The sequence below is a fragment of the Clupea harengus genome, chromosome 19 (assembly GCF_900700415.2).
Source record: "Clupea harengus chromosome 19, Ch_v2.0.2, whole genome shotgun sequence".
In the NCBI taxonomy this organism is placed as follows: domain Eukaryota; kingdom Metazoa; phylum Chordata; class Actinopteri; order Clupeiformes; family Clupeidae; genus Clupea; species Clupea harengus.
In genome coordinates this window covers 21716953-21738801 of record NC_045170.1, presented here as the reverse complement: position 1 = coordinate 21738801, position 21849 = coordinate 21716953, and the positions used below count along the sequence as shown (strand labels likewise).

The 21849-nt window shown below is 44.1% G+C and overlaps 2 protein-coding genes across 8 annotated transcripts; both read right to left on the bottom strand.

Annotated features, from left to right (window-relative positions):
• Window positions 1-8: 8 nt before the first annotated feature.
• Window positions 9-3959, bottom strand: LOC105903626 (replication protein A 32 kDa subunit-like). The gene is made up of 9 exons (XM_012831401.3): window positions 3635-3959; window positions 3364-3437; window positions 3178-3282; window positions 2961-3074; window positions 2620-2694; window positions 1977-2096; window positions 1679-1789; window positions 493-587; window positions 9-395 (listed from the first exon to the last, which is right to left on the bottom strand). The coding sequence occupies exons 1-9, from the start codon at window positions 3645-3647 to the stop codon at window positions 314-316; spliced, it is 789 nt and encodes a 262-aa protein (XP_012686855.2). The 5' UTR covers window positions 3648-3959; the 3' UTR covers window positions 9-313.
• A 3344-nt stretch (window positions 3960-7303) lies between these two features.
• On the bottom strand, window positions 7304-18591 carry pdik1l (PDLIM1 interacting kinase 1 like). 7 transcript variants are annotated; one of them, XM_031585718.2, is made up of 3 exons: window positions 17755-18591; window positions 14260-14585; window positions 7304-10239 (listed from the first exon to the last, which is right to left on the bottom strand). In XM_031585718.2, the coding sequence occupies exons 2-3, from the start codon at window positions 14545-14547 to the stop codon at window positions 9499-9501; spliced, it is 1029 nt and encodes a 342-aa protein (XP_031441578.1). In that variant the 5' UTR covers window positions 14548-14585; window positions 17755-18591; the 3' UTR covers window positions 7304-9498. The 7 variants fall into 7 exon arrangements, with proteins under 7 accessions (XP_031441578.1, XP_031441575.1, XP_031441576.1 ...); XM_031585715.2 differs by having other exon boundaries at window positions 14260-14591; window positions 17751-18589; XM_031585716.2 differs by having other exon boundaries at window positions 14260-14588; window positions 17751-18589.
• Between the last annotated feature and the right edge of the window lie 3258 nt (window positions 18592-21849).

The following is a 21849-nucleotide window of genomic DNA, read 5'->3' as shown; positions in this document are numbered from 1 at the left end:
CATACCGATTGGATATACTCTTTTATTTTAGGGTCCATAAAGTTCCAAAAGTATCCAAAAACAAAATACCAACAAAGACCTTACTTTCCTTTTTTCAAAGTGAATTCTACAGAATTCTGAACATGTTGAAAATATAAATTAAATCCTATTCCTCTAAGGAATATGCTGCACAAATAAAGTCCTTTAGTTGATGAGCTTTTCAGAGTCAAATCATGTACATAGCTTCTACCTGACCCAACTTTAATCACAACACTCTATACTATACAATCTTCGGCTAAGCCATGGCAACTCCAATACGACTGGTGACAGCACATCAATCATAAGTTGTCTTGAAGTGATTATCATCAACGGTGGTATAAATGTGGCCTTCATCTTTGAGAAACTGCAAACATTGCCTGCAGAGAACATAGGAGAAACAAGTTAAGTTCCTCTCAAGTACACATTGTGTGATGTTAAATGTTGGCACATCAACTTTGAGGGAAAACTTCATACTTGACATGGGACGCATACTGAGGCTTTACACGGTTTCTCAGAGCCAAGAGGCTCAGTCCTTGATGGTCTGAACAGCCCTTTACCAGGTTAAAGACCTAAAGAAGAAAAGAAACGCTCAAATACAATAGCAGTGTATGCCAACTGTAATTCCTGAACACTTCTGGCCCTGAAAGTTTCCCCAAGTCTCACTACACCATCATCAGTAATTGATATGTATGAGCAGGCTGTCGAGACTGAATCTGATTAACTAGAATCAGCAGTGATGGGGGGGGGGGGGGGGGGGGGCAGGGAATGAAACATACTTTGACTTCTGTTGACTGTTCGCACTACACAATATGTTTTAATTGCATGCAGGTGATTACAGTTCAGCAAAACATTAATGTACTACCACACAACAAACAATACAGTAGCATAGACAATGCAGTAGGCTTACACTGAAGCAACAGTATGTTCTACATTGCATGCATGGGCTCACTGCAATGTTAGTGTACTGGACCACTCTTGTCATATGAGCAATCGCCCATCCACCCAATCTCCAATCTAGTTGCAAGACACTGTGAGTTTCCCCTGTTAGTTTCTCTTGTGAGTTTTTGGTCTGGAATGGCAACACTCCAGCTATACCAACACTTCACCAATGAGAGTGCATTCAGTAAGATTCATGATCAAGCAGCTGCTGTGACCACCAAAAAGTTGGCCAGCATAATATCCAATATGGTAATCTTATCATGGTAACAAAGGAAAGGTCCCCACGCTGGATTTGCACAGACACCTGGGGTCAGGAAGCAAACTGAGGTGTGAGTGACTGCAATTAATCATAGTATGGGAATGGGGGAGGCCATTGAGAACCATCTCAGTCAGAGAAACCTTATCATACAGAACAGCAAAAAGTTGCCAGACCTATTTGCATTTGAAGCCTAGCTGATTTACATTAAAAAGCCTAGGAGGTGTCTAGTATATATTGCTAGAGTTAGAGATGCTTGTGGTTCAGATCTGCACCGCTGAATCCGGAGCATGTTCCACGTGCTTCATTACTGCACTTTACTGGAATAAAGACAGATTGCTGCATCAACCACAAAAGAAACTTCCTTATTCTTACAATTCCCAATCCCTGGAGTTCCCATAAGAATAACAGATTTATATAATCCCCATAACATTATAGTTTACAATGTTGCAATGGTCTGGTCACCTCGTTCTGAATGGGGCTGAAACCCGAGTCTGGATCCAAGGAAACACCTTCCACCTTCTTAACACTTGGGTGCAGTTCACTCCTGTTAGAACTCGGTGTTGTTTCATTCACCTGAGGGGAGTGATAACACAAACAAACAAACAGACAGAAACTCAGACAGCTTTATGAACTTATATGTATAATTATTTGTGTATATGAAAAAAGCAAGAGAAAGGTCTAGTCTGGAGAAAGCCCATTTCCATGTATTTCCATGTAATACACTCTGGTTCAAATATCACAATTGGCAGGACAGCCATGCCTTGTTTAGTGGAGCTCGTCTATTGCGCATGTGGGCCTGGACCACCTCTAGGATATGGGAGGTGATCTCATTCAGGTCCTGCAGTCTACGGAGTTTAAGGCCAATCACTGACCTATGGTTCTGATACAACACAGACAAAAACACCACAGAAGACATAGATCAACTGACTGACCAAATCCAGGTAAGTCTATTGAATACTAAATAAACTTGTCTAAAAGGGTATTGAGAGAAGGAAACAGGCTCCACAATAAAACACATTTATTTCTAATAAAATCAATCACTATTTGAGAAATATGCAATTATTTGGAGATACTTGGAGATAATAGCCATTGCAATTTAAATATTCCAGTTGATTAAAACAGAATATAGATATGCAAAAATAGAATTACTCATATTTTCACAAAATCAGAATAAACCTCTCATTTTAGTGTGACAGACTTCCCAGCTCCCTGTTGTTAATAGTTGCATTGTCACTGATCAGTTTCATTTGTTGGGATTTTAAAGGCTAGAAATAAAACCAGGATAAAGGCTGCTATCCGTTTTACACGTATCTTTTTTTGTGGACCACTAAAAAAAAAGTTATCAATATGCTGCATCTATTTTGGTCATTTTCAGTTCGCTGCAGAAGGCCTCATCCACATACCTCAAAGGAACGGAGCCTGCCAATGACCTTGACATATGTGCCTGGGGGGATGACAGAATTCTTCACACCATCTTCCTTTGTGAATATAATGGTTATACAGTCTTAGGGATAATAGTTCAATTGAGGACCCTAAAGGGCTGTTCTCAATCGCACAGCTTTATACCAATTTGCAGCCGTTACAAACTGATCACCCTACACAGTGATCCATCCATCTGGAACAATGCTCTGTGGAGCATTAAACAAGAATCGATGTAGAGCTTTACTACCAGTGGAAGCTGTTATACTAAATCCCCTTAAAGAAATATGCCACTGTAACCAACCTAATTTAGTGATGAACTTACCTCAGAGTCATGCCAAAATCGGGCATCTATGGGTGGTCCTGTCATGTCATCCAACAAGAACAGCAGAGATGACATCGATGACGTAACTCTCTTCACAATCCCCACTAGAGACACCTTGGAGACACGGGAGTTTTTTTATTTTATGTATTGACATTTCCACAGTGTGAACAAGCAGCATGATGTAACGTTTACTGCGCAGCGAGCTGCTATGCCTCACCATGGTGAGCTCAGTCTCTCCAACTGTAAAACCATTGTGGGTTTCAGAGGCAGAGTGGAGGTGGGAGACTGTGCATGGCACCACACAGAGTACGTCTGGCCTGGACTGTGGAGAAGAGAGTTGCAAAAAGTACTTGAGAGCTATGGTGGTAGGCGTCGGAGAAGGTTTGGCAACTGACAAACTCACCCTTTGTTTTAGAGGTGTGGTGAAGCCACCAGGGGACTGATTGCAACCAGACCCTGAAGATGAATACCTATAGCCTAGCGGTAAAATAAGAAACACCCATAAAGATCAGCAGCACAGCGATTTAAACAAATTGAAACTAAGACAGGACATTTGACCAACTAGGCTACTTCTGGACACCTGGGGTCGCCACGGGCACGCGTCAACAATAGTGAACTAACTACTTTTTAACCGCAACCTCGGACTGAATGAACACCAAAATTGTATAACTTACCCTGACTCCCCATGTTGAATACGATGAAATGCTCTATTAGACTAACGTTATAGGCTACATAAACAAAATCCGTCAAACTTTAAACTCAGCTCGGCATTTCTGCTCAGCAGTGGAACGGTTGTAATGCGCTCCTGCAGCAAATTACCAGGTGTAATTATTTCACCAATCATTCGCATTTACTTCGGACACGTGATCGAATCCAACGCTTACCGGGAGGTTATATTATTAGCGTTAAGTTCAATTATTAGAGTTTGGTTTTTGGCGTTTCAAAGACTACATATGAATCAGAAGTGATACGTATGTGATCATACTAAGCCTATATTTATCTTATACAGCACATTTGAAACAATAAACTGTAAAGCGTTGTTTACGTGTTTCAAGGTGATAAATAAAAACAATAAAACTGGACTGGCTTCCGTGATTGCAACCACATTTTGCCTAGTTTTGCTGTGCACCGTAGAAATTGCGACGCTGACCTGCAATAGCATAACATTGTCAACAAAGGGAGATTATAAAAAAAACTCTGCTCCTGCAGGTAATGAAGAACACCTGGGCCACGCAGTATTTCATTATTTCCGTAGACTCTGATCAAGAACCTGTTTCGCGTTTTGTTCCCGCAAATAATGATGAATTTTGCCAAAATCCCATGTTCAGCATTACCTCAGTCCAGTTTCAAGACATGACCTTATTAAGTTATTTAGCCAGTCCCCTCTGTCCATTACCAAACCCATTAACGTCATGTCTATGAGAATATGGCACGCAGTGGTGAGTGACGTAAGGTCGTAAAGCAAGAAGAGCCTGGGTGTGTCAGCATTCAGATTCAGTACATCGCCATTCTCGTAAACCCGTAACATTGCTGACCAGCAGCAGTTCGCAGACTCTTATACTTTGCCATTTACCACAGTATTACCGGTGAAGTTACAACAGGAACATTGTTTAAATATGACAGAGTTCAAGAAGTAATCACTGAATCATTACAAATGGACTTCATGTTTTTTTTATTTTGATCATTTATTAAGCAAAAGCAACAATAAATTACACATTCATTTACAACATTGCTTTTGATAAATCTCAATTATTCTCAAAATATTTTACAATGACACCGAAAAGAAAATCCATTGTCTAAAAAAATCTTTTTTGTCCATTGTATTTTTATTTTTTTCTTATCGGTTTTGATTTATTCCCCCTTCTTTTCAACCACATTACACCTTAATAATTACATTCCCATAACAGTGGCTGTGGCCACAACACATCAATTCAATGGATGTGTCAAGACCCCTTCTCTGCATTGGGATCTGAAACCAATGCAATCTTGTTGGACGATGACGCATTCAACAACAAAACACAGCCCTTCCTGACACAGTGATGGTTTTGGTCGTCCATGGCCTGCAGGCTTTTGCTATTGGACCCAAGGATCAAAAAACTATGAACCCAGTCAACTGCAATTTGCCAACTTCTATTAAAAAAGTTAATGGGATTATGCTGTCGAGCTGTGTTTATGCTACTGGGTCCAATTCTGTCCACAGTGATGAGTTCTACTGAGTGGTAGGGAGGTAGTGGAATAGTCAGTTGTGCCCAATCCGGCCCTTGGTGGCGAGGGGGAAGCAAGTACAAACAAGCACCCAATAGACACGGACGATTACCAACAGCACCGGCACACCACATGGGATTCTGAATTGCAATTCATTGACTCGTTTATACACAGAAACTGGAAACAAAACTGTAAAAATATGTCTGTGCCAAAAAAGAAAAATCTGGAAAACCAAACCCATCACAGCAATATGACAACATGTCGAATTGAATCATGGCCCAACCATGAGGTCACCCCTCAAAATAAAGAAGGAAAAAAAAAAAAAAAAACAGAAACCAAAACGAACAAAAGTTCTCATCTCTCCCACTTCCATAACCCCTGTACAGTATATACACAAAATGGGATCCAGAGAAAATAGGAATACAGAAGACCAGGAATCTTCAAAATGAAGACTGTTAATTTGAAGACCATGTCTTGAAGTTTTGGTAAAAATCCTGATTGGTTTACAAAAAGGAACATCTTCAAAAGGCTCTCTGTCTGGCTTGCTGATATGTGCAGGGAGTTTCTATGTGTCCTCACACAAACTTTCCCTGAAGCCTTGTCTTTCTCCCAGCAGCCTCCAGGGCACAGAGATTGATGACCTACTTTGGCGCCTGAGCGCTCCTTCCCGTCTAGTGGCTGGCCTTGTCGCCATTTAGCTCCCCGTATTCAATCAGAAGCGTGTAAAGGAAACAATGTCAAGACAAGGGAGAAAATGCAATTAGGGTATAAAGTCAACTTGTATGACAGGCAGACTTCAATACTGACACAAGTCATTCAGTAGCTTCTAAACAAGGTGGATCCACTAAAAGACGAGCTCCCTATTAACATTTCAGGCTAAAGAAAACATACATCTAGGCTAAGTGCACAGTCGCTTTTTTTTATATCAAGTGCTTACATGGGCAGGGGGATTCAGAAATAAGGCATAAATTCAGCTAGTCTCCAAAAGAGAGAGCAAGAAAGAGAGAAAAATAAAGAAAGACAGAGAGACAGAAAATGAAGCCAAAAGGCAGATGCAAACAGTTTGGTTTTCCAAGCGTGACGTTCGCCACGAGGGCGCTTACATCCATCTCTCCAGTGGCCATATTGTGGATTGCAGGTTAATCCGATCAGCACTCCTGCAATGGCAAACTTCCATGCAAACATTCCAAGATAAGTGTCTGTCTGTGTGTATGTGTCTGTGTGCGTCTGTCGCAGGTGCTGTGCTTTTGCTGGTGTTGACTGTTTATCACAAGCACCACCGGGAAGTGTAAAGTGACCCTGAAATCTGCATCTACTGCATTAAATATTGAGAGCTTGGCATGTTTTTTTTTTTTTTTTTTTTTTAAACATGCCCTACCCCCCAAACCTCATCCCCCTTCCGAAAGAACACCTCTCATTCCCACCGGCTTAGAACCAGTAGAAAAAGATGTTGACCTGAAAAGGTATTTTGGGTTCCCCCTCTCCCCCGAGCCTGTCTTTGCCAGGTGCTGTGACAACCTAACAGGCTTACTGCGAGTCTGTCAGAAGCGTGGCAAAGGGGATTACCGCTGAAATCGAGTGCCAGGCGGTGTGTGTATGTGGAAGGGGTGGTTGACACAGTGAGAGGAGATCAAATTCACCTTGCCGGCGTCAAGTGTCAAAAACCGACGATCCCTCAGCACTCAGAGGCTTGGTGCGAGTGGGTGTCAGTGTGAAAAGGCAGGTGTGTGTGTGTGTGTGTGTGTAAGAATGCTAGGGCACGGGTGCTTTCTCGCCTTGTGTGGTCCTGCTTAAAAGGTGAAAAGCATGTGATGTCAATGTGTGTCACCTGTCTCAGTCAACCATCACTCTGTTGTGTGTGCGCGACCTCTAAAAAGAGCTTTTCAGTAAGGTGTAATAGGAAGCCATGGGTGCAGCCAGATAGGATAAAAAAAAAAAAAGTCAGGGAAGAAAAACAAAATTAAGTTAAGCTGTCAAGTTCCTTAAGTGCAAGCCACTCTGCATTCAGAACACACACACACACACACACACACACACACACACACACACACACACACACACACACACACACACACACACACACACACACACACACACACACACACACACACACACACACACACACACACACACACACACACACACACACACACACACACACACACACACACACACACAAAAGCACTCTCTCTTATTCACACGAGTTCAATTTAAAACTAACCTTCAAATTTGCAGATTCAAGTTCAGCAATGTCGGGCTTCTGCAAGGCAACACACTCTGTCCGAAAATGAAGAAGTGGATGTTTGGGCAAACAATAAGGCCTTCTATGCTCCCGTGAGTAATCTGCTTGACGCCTGCTAAACCCCCTTCTTCCATCTTTCAGGGAATTTAATTACACTCAATTAGAGGCGGGGAATGGGGGGGAAAAAATGTAATTCTTCAAATTCTTCCTCGTTAAGCGATTTGTTAGAACATTCACATCACTGCATCTGTGTTCTGTCCCAATCAGGAAACAAAAACCCCAAACACCACACCCCACCCAAAACACACCCCTCCCCCGTCCACGCCGCGTGAAGCCCTGATCGCAGAATTGGCTCTGAGCCACAGGAAAAGCACAGGTCGCCACGTAACACCTGCTCACCTCGACACACACATTAGCCCTGCCCACACCTGCAGCAGCCCCCCAGCCCCCCTCACACACACACACACACACACACACACACACACACACACACACACACACACTCTTCAGCTGGCAAAAAGCGGAGCAGTCATCTGTTCGTGCAGGTTAGTTGCTCCAAGCTCAGCGTGTGTTCAGACGAGGTCAACTCCAAAGGCTGCCTGTAGAGCCCTGGCCTCTCGCACGCCTTCCCACGGCACTTTCAAAACGCTTTTGTTGTTCCATGGCCCTTTGCAATCCTACCACTGTCTGAATTGATAACATGCCCCCCTTAAACTACCCTAAGAATGAGAGGTGTTTGAGAATAAAAAAATGATATGAAATAAAATCAGCAGCATATTTTTCAGCCGGCACAGATGCTAGCCGGTGCTTCTTTAGTAAAGAGGGGGTGCAGACAAGTGTTAAGTGCTATTTGTACCAATACCAGTTTAATGCAACTAGTTCACTAAATGCCGGTTTAGAGTGAGGGAACTGCTACACTCCATCTAGAACAGAACATACAGTTTTAGATCCACTGACTACAGAAACAGATGTTTCAAGAGAGTATGACAAAAGCAATAATAAAAAAAAGATGAAAAAAAAAGAAAAACAGCGTCATGACAACCAATCCAGTAAAACGAACTGCCGGTCAGAAGTCACAGTCCAAAAGGATCATGGAAGATTGGGATAGGCAAACCGCTTGGATGTCATTGGCCTGTGGTAGTGGTGACGGTGGAAGTTGTGGTTAAGAACGCCAAGAGAGAGACAATTTTTCCTGTGTTTCTGTTTTGCATTAGAAGTGAAGTTAGCACCGAACGAGACAGCGAGCCAGAGCTAAGGAGGAACCTCAAGGCTGTCAGATTGAAAGGGGGGATGGGGGGACGTTCCCAGCAGAGCGGAGAGGAGAGGAGGAACATGATGTGCCGGGGAAGACCAGTCAGAAGATTGCCTTTGTCAGACAGCGTTCTACTCTCCTAATTAAATCCACATGATGTGAGCAGGCAGAAGAGATCAAACAGATTTTCCTAGGTAAAAGTGGAAGGGTGCTGGTGCAATCCTCCTCCAACAATGGCGAGGTGGAATATGTAATGGCAACAATTCCTGAAGAGAGAGAGAGTGAAGGCTTCAGCCACTAATCAGCCAAAACACCTCAGAAAACACTGTGCTTAAGGGGTAACCTTAGGTATCAACGCCCCTCGTCTCTTGCCATTCTTCTCACACAACTACAAAGAAATGTCAAGGACCAAATATTTATCATTTCCCTGGATATACAAAAAGAAGAATATCTCAAAACCAGCCAATAAAAGGATGCATAGATCCCTGCACCCAGTGACCAGTGGGTGAGTGTGTTTGAGACTCGATTTTATTGTCGTTTTCAAAACAAACAAAAAAAGAAAACCCCCCAAAAAGAAAAAGACTTTTGCACTCTTCAAGTCCAACTTATTGTTTTAGTTTAACGCCAACAGTCCCCAGTCCTGATCTCGACACGAGTCGGGGCGCCATGTTTGTTTGGCGATGCTTTGCATTGCTGTCACTTCTTTACAGGCAAAAAAAGAGACAAAAAAACAAAACGAAACCGAAGGCCCTTAAAGGGTTCGTGTGAGGGGGGGGGGGGGAGGAGCTGCGCTGTACACTCAGCAGACCTCTGCCTTCCCATCATGCACCCTGCCATCATCACGTGTCCCAGTCGAGCTCACGGCAGGCGATGCGCACCAGCCGCAGCTCCAGCTCGAAGGCGTCGGGCCGCTCCTGCGGGTTGGCGGAGAGCATCTCGCGGATCAGCTGCTTCATGTTGGCGTTCATGCTCTTCTTGCGCGCCGGGATGAGCAGCTCCATCTTGGGGTTCTCTAGCAGCGCCTCCCCGAGCGGGACGATTTCACCACCCTGCTGGACGTAGCTGCCCAGCAGCTCCTTCTGCGTCTCCACGTCCACGAAGGTGATGCGCTCCACCATGGCCCAGATGATGATGCCCAGCGCGAAGATGTCCGCCTTGGCCGTGTAGTGGCCCTCCCACACCTCGGGCGCCATGTAAAAGTCGGTGCCGCACGCCGTCGACAGGAAGCACTTGTTGACGCTGGCCGGCTCCTCGGAGTTGAGGCCCGAGGTCGAGCAGACCTTGCTGAGGCCGAAGTCGGCCACCTTGAGCGTGGGCTCGGGCGAGCCGGTGGCCGTGCGGCCCTGCGAGATGAGGATGTTGTCGGGCTTGAGGTCGCGGTGGATGATCTGGTTGCGGTGCAGGAAGGCCAGCGCGCTGCCCAGCTGCAGCATGAAGCTGGTGTTGGTGCGGCGGCTGGGCTTGCGCGACAGCAGGTAGGCGTTCATGTCGCCGCCGTCGCAGAAGTCCATGACGAACCACAGGTAGTAGGCGCACTGGGGGTCGAAGGCAATCTCACCCTTCAGAGAGGTCTCCACCAGCTAGAGAGGGGAGAAGGGGTAGTGGAGAGACAGACAGACAGACAGACAGACAGACAGACAGACAGACAAAGAGAGAGCAGTTTAAAAACAACATCAATCAATATCACCAGTTGAAAAACCAGAATTGGAAAACCTGTAATAAAAGCCCCATTATCGGTTTCCTGAAATTGAAAAAGATGAAGATAAAAGAGAAATGGACAAAGAAACTGAGGAGGGAGGAAGAGAGAGACACACAGAAGACAGGAGATCGAACACGAGTCCAAAGCAGTCATCATGTTTTACGAGTGTTACTGTGAGGTCCTAAGCATGCATCAAACAGATGTCAACACTGATGCATACCTGTGAAACACTTTTGCACAACATGTCAAAACACAGTTATTCAGCAGGGTAGTTTAAGCTCTAAATCTGGTCTGTGCAGACAAGTTTATATGTCAGCATAACAGCTAATGTGGGCAATGAAGACAAATCCCATTTTTTTTGTTTTTTTTAAATGCTTTTAGGAAAGCGCATCTGATAACCCGACTCAACCGCTAATCACTTAATTTAGCTGCTAACTCACAGCGCCACCCAAAATAAGCCACATCAGAGGAGCCCTTATACGGCAGCGGGAGATGAGCGGTCACAGACAGCCAGATCTAAGCATTCCGCACGGGATCTCTTCTGAATCCCTCAGCTCGACAGTCATCCTCTTGTGCTCATAGCGCCAGCCTGGGATTTTATTTCTTTTTCTATTTCATTTCCCCCCCCCTCTTTCTTTCACTTTTTAAATGGAGGCCCAAGGTAAAGCTTTGTTTTTCTGAAGAGAGCCTTGGACTGCAGGAAGTGCTCCCTTTTAACCCTGAAGAGCCATTGGTGACGGATGACCAAATCTCCCCACCATCGTTAACTGCATCGGCCTTATAAAGAGTCTACCTGAGGTTTTAATAGGACTCTGCTCTAGAGAGTGAGGTGTACCTATTTGGTAAATTTACCAAAAAGCTGGAGAAGGGGGGGAAATAAGAGAGAAAGGAAAGAGGGGGGGGGGGGATATAGAGTAGACAAGGTGCGGATGAAAAAAAAGAAAGTCTACACACAATTAGTTCTCCAAAGCATGTGTGCATAGATTACGCAAAAAAGCCACTCTGACTGCTGGAACATGAAAACAGAAGGTGGCTCTACGCAACAGCAGGGCAGACAGGATGTTGTGGTCGTTCTGTGAGGTGACGAGTACAAAGCGGCTCACTGCCACATCCGCTTCAGAGCCAAGGGGGTTGAATCTCAGCCAAGCTTTAAACATTATGGATGCCCCCCCCCCCCCCCCAACAAACACACACACACACACACAGACAAACACACATCACAATGCTTAAGAGGCAGCCTGCTTTACAAATTGCCCGCAAATTGTTGAACAAAGCACTAATAAAGGAACCCCCTCCCGAGGCAAAATGAATGTGCGGATTCCACGGGCGACACCTCTGGTTTTCAGTCCCCTCCATTATCATTTGTTTTTTGCAGTGTTCTCTATAGGACCAACGCAGAAAGAGGAAGGGTGGACTGGTGGTAGAGAGGGGGGGAGAAAGAAACAGAGAGAGAAAAAAACGAGTGTAAATAAAGGGTTCTGGGAGAGCAGCCAAGCGGTGTATGGCGGAGAGCTTAACGAGCTGATGGACAAAGGCCCACGTGCCGCTGCACTGAGGGGAGACGAGCACACACACACACACACACACACACACACACACACACACACACACACACACACACACACACACACACACACACACAGTCAGGGCTTCCACTGGCCTTCTCACATAGGCCTGTCTGTCAGAGGAGAGCAGACGCACTTATAAAAGAGAGAGAGAGCGAGAGAGAAGGATAGGGGGATGAGAAGAGGAAGATGTCAAGAGTGGGAGAGAGAGAGAAGAAATGCAGAGACCTGAAGGAACGAGGATTTAAGATTTAGAGTTAATATGCCATAGTCAATAATTCAATGCATCTCATTCCTAGTTGTAATGGTTACTTTTATTTGGAGATGTGTGAAATGTAGAACTTCTCATGCGTATTCTGGACCTGGCCTACATAAGGTGTGAGATAGCTCTCAACTTCCTCCCCGGCCAGGGCATAGTATCTTCCATAGTAGGTTCCTCGGCCTCATGCATAGAGTTTGAGTTCTTTGATCATGGCTAGAGTTCTGACACCCCCGTGCTCTGTGTGAGCAAATGGGTCTCAGACTTCACGACTCCCAGGTTATAATTAGATACATATTCATTAAGGGATGGAGCTATGGGGTGACACCCCTTGCTTTACCAATAGGATAAAAGCCTGTATTGTTCCAAAGGCTGATAGAAAGAGAATTAGGTGATTCCATCCGTGGTATCTAAGTCTCTCCTCCTCTGGTGTACATCATTGCAAGATTAAACCTGATTTTTTGGTTGATCATACCTCAGACTGAGTCTCCAATATATGGGATAAATTGAATTCCTATCAGACCCAAAGAGAAAGAAGAAAGAGTCAGATACATGGAGAAAGAGGAGAGAAAGACACAATGGGATACGGAATGGAGAGAGCAAAAGAGAGTGAAAGAGAAAAAAGAAAGAGCGACAGATACACTGAGGGAAGGAGGTGGTGAGAGAGATACTAGTGCAGTCAAACAGGATGTCAGTGTGGTACAGGCCGATACATGCATATTGATGCACACGCACACACACACACACACACACACACACACAACAATCATTACATAATAGCTAAAACAGCCATGCAAATGTAGCCACAGCAAAACAGACAGAAACAGGCACACACACAAACTAGTGTATAGCTGGTGACATTGCAAGAGGAACTGAAAGTTAAACTGACTTACAAGTCTGCAAGGACACACGTACTCACTCACTCACACACACCTTCCTGACAGCCTATTGAGGTCATAGGTTAATCGTCTTATCAGCACAGTCAAACTCCATCTCCACCCCAACCCAACCCAACCCAACCACAGCAGGTAATGGAGCGTCACAACTCCTGATTGTCTGGATCTGGGATGTCACAACCTCTGCCAAACCGGAGTGTGTTTACCACCACGCTGGCTGGCACGCTAACAACACATGCAGGAAACACTGAGCTACACACACACACACACACACACCACATCCTGGGCCATGAAAGACACATGAGGGAGAAAGTGTGTGTGTGTGTGTGTGTGTGTGTGTGTGTTGCAATGTGCTCAATCATCAGCCATTGTACACATCTAAACCACACCTAGGGGGTATTTCAAGTATGTGGTTTAGTGACAAACCTGGGTAAGTTAACTCAGAGTAAGTGGTAAACCTCCTCATAGAAGAGCTCTATGGCTTTGTTACGCTATGAGAATGAAGCCATAGCTCTTCTATTAGGAGGTTTACCACTTACTCCACACACACACACACACACACACACACACACACACACACACACACACACACACACACACACACACACACACACACACACACACACACACACACACACACACACGCTTTCAAAAGGTCTGAATTGCAGCCTCGACGGCTCATCAGGTAGAGAATCAGGTTAAAAAAACCAACCTAACAGCAGTGGCCCTTCTGCTTCTTCAAGCCTCTTCCTGTTTCCTGCCGATGTTGACTGCCAGGATGGGCAGCTGTGCGGCAGAAACGTTCCGTCAGGCACACGGGTCGTATCCCGCCCTTACCATCCACACACAACACCATTCACTCGCCCGCTCACTCAGTTTCACGCTTGCAAATAAACAGCTGACTGCAAGATGGCGCAGCTGCCCTGTCTGTCGGTCTGTCTACCAGATCCCAACAGATATTAAGTTTTAGAGACGTTTGTTGTTGAGGCCAACTCTCAGACACACACAGACACACACACACACAAACAAACAAACACACATCCCCAAACACATCCAGGTATAGCGAGGAGCTTGAGCTGTTGCTCATGTGCTGGGTGAGGCCATCCCTCTGCAACACACACTCCTCCAGGTAAATGTCACACAGACACCCCCCCACACACACACAAATTCCTCTCACCCACCTCTAGGTATAGCGAGGAGCTGGAGCCGTGGCTCATGCGCTGGGCAAGGCCGTCCCTCTGCAACACGCACTCCTCCAGGTGGATGACATTGGGGTGCTGGCTCTGGATGCTGCTGAGCGCCCAGAACTCGCGCAGCGCCAGCTCCACATTCTCCGGAGAGTGGCAGCGGATCTTCTTGACGGCCACGCGTGCGCCCGTGCTCCGCGTCACCGCCTCGTACACCACGCCGTAGCTGCCTCGACCCACCTCCTGGATCAACTCGTACTTGGCTTGGCTTCGGCTCACCATCCTCTCCTTCCTCCTCGCTTCTGCTTCTGCTGCTGCTGCTGCTGCTGCTGCTGCTGGGACGAGGGGGTTATTTAGGGGGGGGGGTTAATTAGTCAAACCAATAAAGGGGGGGTAAATGTGTTCCTGTTGCTCAACTGGAAGATTAGGTGCTAACAACACAAAGGTCAAAGCGTAGATACCCATGCAGACGAAGCCTAGTTTGCCTGAACCCGGGTTCATTTTTCACACATATCAACTTTTTAAATCGCATGCACATGAACCCAGCGAATCCGATTGACTCAGCTGTAGTACATCCCCCACGCCTGTTGAAGAAGACAGGAGCATGCTATCAAAGTAACATATGACAGTAGTTGAGCTCCAACTAGCAACGTTTAGCTTAGCCGCATAGCCTACATTTAATCTGCACAGTAACACATTAAGGTGGTTTATAAAATCAGTGGTAAGAGCAGACTGTAGGTTAAGCGAAAAATAATTATATTTGTTATTGATAATAAAGAGTTTAGAACAGTGCAACAAAGCAATGTGCAACATGACATGTCTGAGTTGTTTAAATGCCTGTGCTTTATGGAGATGCTGAGCTTGAGCACGAGAGACCACAATGCAAGTGCTGTGGATTCTGGATGTTTCATGGTTTACAATTGCTTCCAATTTCATGGTTTTATTACTAACAACAAATGTATGCTATTGTTGAGGGCTTTGTCCTTCACGTACTGTAGGCTACCTCTGAAGTAACGTTAACGCTAGCTAGTAGCTATCGCTATCGTTGTCTGACAGGACTAAAGCTAACGTAACATTCATCTGTTTTGAAACTTCCGTCTATAATAAAAAATCTTTTCACGTCAGATTTGCTCATATAGGCTATTGCTGACACTTTTAAAAACTGGTTTTTGAAAAATGGTCTGATGCAAATAGATTAAACAGTGATAGATTAAATTGTGGCTGGTTAATGTCATCCCTTTCCTAACAACAGATAGATAGATACATTTGTATTAATCCCGTTAGGGAAATTCACGTGGAAAAGGAGCAAGGTAATAGGAAGAATTTTTTTTTTTTAAACTGGAGAGCTGTTATAACTGGTTGCCAAACTCACTGCGCCATGGCAACCCATTCAGTTATTAAATAATGCCGGTTGTGTCCGTTGTTCTGGCTGGTCTAATGATGCGATCACGTGGGGCAATCCGATTAGGTATGCGGATAGCGTGCAGACGAACACCAACCGCAACCGGATTTCGAGTTTACTCACTTTGGACCCCCGATTCGAGGGAGTGCGGATACAGTGTGCGGATACAGTGCGTTCGTCTGCACTATAGGGCTATCCGGAGACGGGGTTCTCTGGGTTCAGGCAAACTAGACTCCGTCTGCATTGGGCCCCAGAGAGCATGCATCCTGATGAAAATGTATCTGTACTGTAGGTCGCCTTGGAACAAAGCTTCTACTCAATGAATAAATGTCTAAATGAAGGGTGTATAAAGATGTAATGAAGCTCAATATTAAGTGGTCTAGGTCTGCATTCCACTAAAAGCTTCCCTTCCCCTACCCCTACCTCACTTTGTGCATAGATCACCAATTCATTACACCTGTGCTTACTTACAGTCTGCAGGGCTGAATACAGGACCTAAGAGTGACGCACAGACTTAACAATGAGCACAAAAGGGGCAGTTCTCTGCATGCATGGTCTATCTATACTTCCTGGATAGAAATACACTGACCATAGTGTAAATAAGTTATGTTGTCCAATTAGTCATCAACACTAAAATGAATACGAATTAATTTAAATACTCATTGCACTTCTCACACCTTGGCCAATAACGTAAGTCATTATAAGAAGATTTGACATAAATATGTGACATTTAAATCATATTCTTTAGATGGACAAACGATTCCTGAACAGTGCTGCTGCAGGCATATGACCAAAGCCCAACTTATGCGGGTCTCGTTGTCACTGGCAGTTCAAGACAGCTCAGCAAGGGATACGATTCTTCTCCAACATATGTTCTCAATAATCCATCTCGCTTTCCACTGGGACGGAGGGAGCCGCCACATGGCAAAGCCGCCAATAAAGATACTGCTTAGCAGCACGTCCAGGCCAGCTAAGGTGAGCAAGGCGGAGATGTTTATCATACCTCAAGTATTTCTAAACAACCATTAATCCTGCCTGGTAACTTAATTTAAGGGTACAGTATAGCCATCTTGACTCAATGCCAGCAGCTAAATCAACAACCCAGGTCTTGTCGGACTTGTATGACAGCATGTGGTGTGACAATAAGGTAAACTTACGGGAAATGGCTTCGCTATTCATCATTGTCAGTAAGTAGGTATTGACACATCAATATCACGGTAAGTTTCTTGGAAGCAACAGGAAAACCTCACCGAGGATTGCAGAGCAGAGTTAAGTAGCCTACGGCTGCTCTGTCAAATATGACAACTTCAAAAACGGACATAAACCAACCTGATATCTCATAACCAAAGCTTACCAACCTGTCTTTCTTGCGCAGGTGTTGTTAATATGTAGATAAAAATATAGGGGCTATGTATCTTTTCGCCTCGCAACAAAACAGGAAGGTCGACTATGAAGTGATATAAACAAACGTCTCGCTTCCCTTGACCATCTCAGAAATGAAAGGTTGCGTTAAGCAAGACGGGCAAATGTTACTTGGATAAACACGGCTGTATCCAATCCACGCTGACAAGACGACAAGTTACAATTGTGCAACATCATATCAATCTGCAACACCTTCCACATGTTCCTCGAGTTCCGAACATAAAACACATGTAACTGACACCAGTTACGTTCTTATTGATTTAGAACGTTGCGCAGACATTGTTGTTGTATAACTTGCTAGCTATATTTGGCTAACACTACCTTAGCTTGACTCTGGTAGCTACGTCTAGCTAATAGGCTAATCAACAGACCCAGGACTGCAGGGACGAATCCGCTTAAATGAAAATGGCACTACCAACTATAACACCTAACAGGCAAAATATATATTGATATGTATTAGGCTGAGCCAAAGACAGACTACTATGGATATCGAAGTTCGCTATTCTTTCTTCTGATAAGCTTGTCGGAGCTAATGTTAGCTGGCTCCCCAAGCTAACAACATCCTTCTGGTCAGCGTCCACCTGCACAGCACGTCGCACGGAGACACAAAGAGACCAACACATTTTAGAAGTAATCGAACAAAGAAAGACAACATATGTACCTACCTGTCGTCGCCGTTGTCTCTTCTTCTCTGTCTTCTTCATTTAATGCCTGTCTCACTAAGTCTGGCAGCCATTATCCACACTACTGTTCCTCACGCTCTCGCGCTGCGACGGCCCGTCAATGTGTGCGCTTGGTGACCTCGTCCCGCGGACCCGATTCGATCGGAGATTTCCTTTTCACCCCGGCGTGCGCACGCTTCTAGCTTCAACGGGAAACAACACAGATGTGAGGCGAGCACAGCGTTGTCTCAAAAGTGGGAAACACTGCCCCCTCCCTTCGGTCTTTTGGGGTGTCTTCAAAACAGCGTTTTGGTTTTGAGAAACGAAAATGGTGTCGCCAAACTCGCCGCAGCATGCCACAGCAGTAGCGAATATTTCCCCATGAGCTCCCACCCACTCTGCCGTCATTACTGTGTGTGTCACTTCAAGCCTCTCCCATTGAAGGCGAGCGCTCTGCCTGGTTGGAGAAATAACTCGCGCATTCACTTTCAAATTCGGTGCACGAGCTGGGTTGCCATCACTTCCGACAATTACGCAGGGGGGAGTTTGAGAACGATTCTCTGACTTCGATTTTTTTTTTTTAATAATGTCGTTGGTATTCGATTAAGTAATGACACAAAACATTTTTTTTAAACATTAAAAACTTTTGACCAATGTATTTGATAGAATGGAAGGTATTATCTCCAGCTGCTTAACAAAGTGACAGACAGCTAAGCCTAGGCTACATGAAATAGGCTACGAATGATTTCAACAAAATGAACAATTAAATATACTACGGAATAAACCATCTAACATCAATGATATACCTATTCGTATTATTCTTTAAACAAATGTATTTCAAATGGCCCAAAAATACTAGCACACTGTTAAGGTAGTGAACACCCCTGTGGTTTACATTGGTACGTTCCCTTAAAGAGCCATTCATGGATTCGGCTAAAGGCCAATGACTCTGCGCGGCTCTAAGCCGTCCATTTCAGTGCAGTGCTAGGCTGCATTTTTAAGCAGGGGAAAACATTTAATTTTACAGCATTATACGCTATGGCCATGTTTTTTTTTTTTTTTTGCTAGAATTTGCAACAACCCAATTATGCATAACAGTGCATAATTTACTTACCAAAGGTGAAAGACAAATCAACCTGCTGCAGTTCATGCTCAGGTGTGTCATTTGAAGCAATGAAAATACAGACGCTAACCATTCTCTTGTAGTAGAAAGATATTTATTATCAAGAAAGTAACGAGTGAATGTCAACACTAAAACACATTCTTGGTCACAACATTCTTGTTTGAAATGCATGCTTTGTCACAATGATTTGGCAATGGAAAGGCTGACGTGATCCAACCAGTTATTCTCTTGGCTCTTGGATAATTGCAGGACACCCTTGAGCATGAGTTATATAACAAAACCACTGGTTCGTAGCAGTCAATGTGGTTACATTCTTTGGTCACTTAATTATAAAACATGTTTTTATAGTCTCCATTGGACACCATGAGGAATGCAAAATCCAGGCGGGAAATCAGACAAGAAGATAAACAACAACAGTAGGCTCGTCAAATTGAAAAGTAAACACAGAAATATGCTCTGTTCAAATACATTGTGGTTCATGTTTGTGCTTCTGCTGGAGCCCTGAGCTTTATTTGTGACAAGACACACTGAACAGAAATGACAAACTGACCACATGACAATATAGAGCCTTTTCAATTATCCAACTAAAAACATGGATTATACTGTTTATGAATGAGGGTTTGAATGATCTGTCTGTTGTTACATAAGCTATTCTTACATTTTGTATCAGAATATGTCTCACCCAAAGTGACATCTGAATAGAATTAAATTTTGTTTTAGGGAAAATTAAGCATTTGATCATTAAAGGTCAATGATTGTTACTCCTTTCTGAGGCCTGTGCACATCAGGCCCACCGATAGAAATCTTTCTAAAAAGCCTACCAAGACACCAGAATTACAACATGGATAAGAAAGAGTGTTTGGGAGTTTCCCCTAGTCTGCCAAATGTAGATAGGCCTAATGTTTTCTTGTCAAACAAACTGGTAATTAGAGGAAACTTGCTCTGTAACCAAAATACACTGTAACCAAAATCACTGTCACCTTATGTCCACATGTCTTCAGACATTCTAGTCTTTCATAAAAACACAAGCCAGCTGTGATCCACCTGTATTGACCATCCACATAACCGTGTACCTGCTAAAGTTTAAGAACACCCTCACGTACCTACTATATATCTGTAAATGTACGCATAAGTATTTTCTATCTAAACAAGACATTAATCACTGTCTGTTTTTAGGCATACTTTTGCATCAGAATTGAATCTGGCTTTTTTCAAAACAAGCTACAGAGCTCTAGAGGAATGCAAAAACTGTGATAAAATTCTGGTCTCACACATTAACCCAGCTTCAAACATTAATGGCAAGGCTATTTGTAATTGGCTAGTACAGTATCAGTACTAGTACTGTTTACCATGTTAATAAAGTATTCCGCCTCCATCAATGATAGACATTTCTTCAAATTCCCCAAAATCCAACTAAAACTCATATAAAAAAGCCGGAATTGCTTCCTGTGCAACATCAGTCGCCTAATCCGACTCTAAAACACACTTAAACAAATAAAGCCACACACACACACACACTCACAAAAGTAAACAAAAACACAACCAAAACACTCTGGCACTCACTCTTTAAAAGGCATGGTTCTGTGTTTCCAGGGCAAGCCCCAACATCAGAACTCTCAATGCCCTTTCCACATCCTGAGGTAGACTTGTATAGATTCATCACAAGGCATTTCTGTCTCGTTCTTAAGATTAAAGAATATAATAATAATAATAATAATAATAATAATAATAATACTACAAAAAAATAAAAGAAAACCCAGTTCCCATAAACTACAGATAGACAAACTGAGAAGAAAAAAAACTCCAGTTTCTGCTGATTCCAGGGGCGAATATAATAGCATTACAGAATATCCCAGTGAATCATATGAGTGTAGCCTGTTACATGATGATCCTCTCACAGCTGTGGGTTATGTTAGGTTAATGATTAGGTTTCCTGAGCGAGAGGCACAACCACATATTTTTGATATGCATGTCAAGAACACTGTCCTGTACCAATGGAGCAAGGTTACTCTAATTCTAAAACATCAACTACCATGCAAATCCAGAAGGAGACATTGTTATATTACCACAAATCAAGGTTGCTTCTGTACAATAACAATATACAAGACTGAAGCAGGACTGATATTCTACCTAGGTGTTTCAGGAAGTGTGTGCGCGTTTGTGTGTGGATTTGTGTTTGTGTGTGCATATGAGCATGTATTTGTGTGTGTGTGTGTGTGTGTATGTGTTTTAGTTCCCAAAGACTCACCTGGTTCTGGTAGTTTTGTGCAGTTTTAACAGTGCCTGAATGCCACTGGAACTCTCCTGTGAAGTGTTCTCTGCCTAGCTGTTAAATAGAGCGATGAGGTTGGCTGCAGAGGCTGTGTGTGTGGTGTGTTTGGTGTGTGTGTCGTGTGTTAGGTGTGTGTGGTGTGTGTGTTGTGTGTGTTATGTGTGGTGTTCATGCAGGATGTTTGGAGGCTTATAAAAACCAGTTGGTGTGACCAGAGTATAATAGCACTGAGAGAAGAGCCTTCCCCCCGAGCAACACACAGGTGGCCTGTGTGTGTGTTTTATGTGTGTGTGATGTGTGTGTGTGTGTGTCTTCCTCTTTCTCTTTCTCTCTCTCTCTCTCTCTCTCTCTCTCTCTCTCTCTGTGTGTGTGCATACGTGCTTGTATGTACACATATGTGTGAGTGTGCGTGTGTGTGTGCGTGTGTGTGTGTTGTGTGTGTGTGTGTGGTGTGTGTGTGTGTGTGTGTGTGTGTGTGTTGTGTGTGTGTGTGTGTGTGTGTCTGTGTGTGTCTGTGTGTGTGTGTGTGTGTGTGTGTGTGGTCATTAGAGAGAGGGGGTGGGTAGGTTTATTAGGGAACATCCAGTGGTGCCACACCAGCTGCTCTGTTTGTAGCTGCTGCAATCTCTCCTTCACTCCCTCTCTTTCTCCCTCTCTTCTCCTTCCCTCGTTCCCTCTCTCTAACCTTCCCTTTCTCTTTCTC

Coding starts and splice junctions, on each gene's coding strand:
- LOC105903626 (XM_012831401.3), bottom strand. Junction 3,283..3,363: donor CCACACCTCTAAAACAAAGG/GTGAGTTTGTCA, acceptor TCTTCTCCACAG/TCCAGGCCAGACGTACTCTG. Junction 2,695..2,960: donor GATTTTGGCATGACTCTGAG/GTAAGTTCATCA, acceptor ATATTCACAAAG/GAAGATGGTGTGAAGAATTC.
- pdik1l (XM_031585715.2), bottom strand. CDS start 17,793: ATGAAGAAGACAGAGAAGAAGAGACAACGGCGACGACAGGTAG. Junction 14,592..17,750: donor ACAACGGCGACGACAGGTAG/GTACATATGTTG, acceptor CAGCAGCAGCAG/CAGCAGCAGCAGCAGCAGAA. Junction 10,240..14,259: donor GCTCCTCGCTATACCTAGAG/GTGGGTGAGAGG, acceptor TCCCCTCTCTAG/CTGGTGGAGACCTCTCTGAA.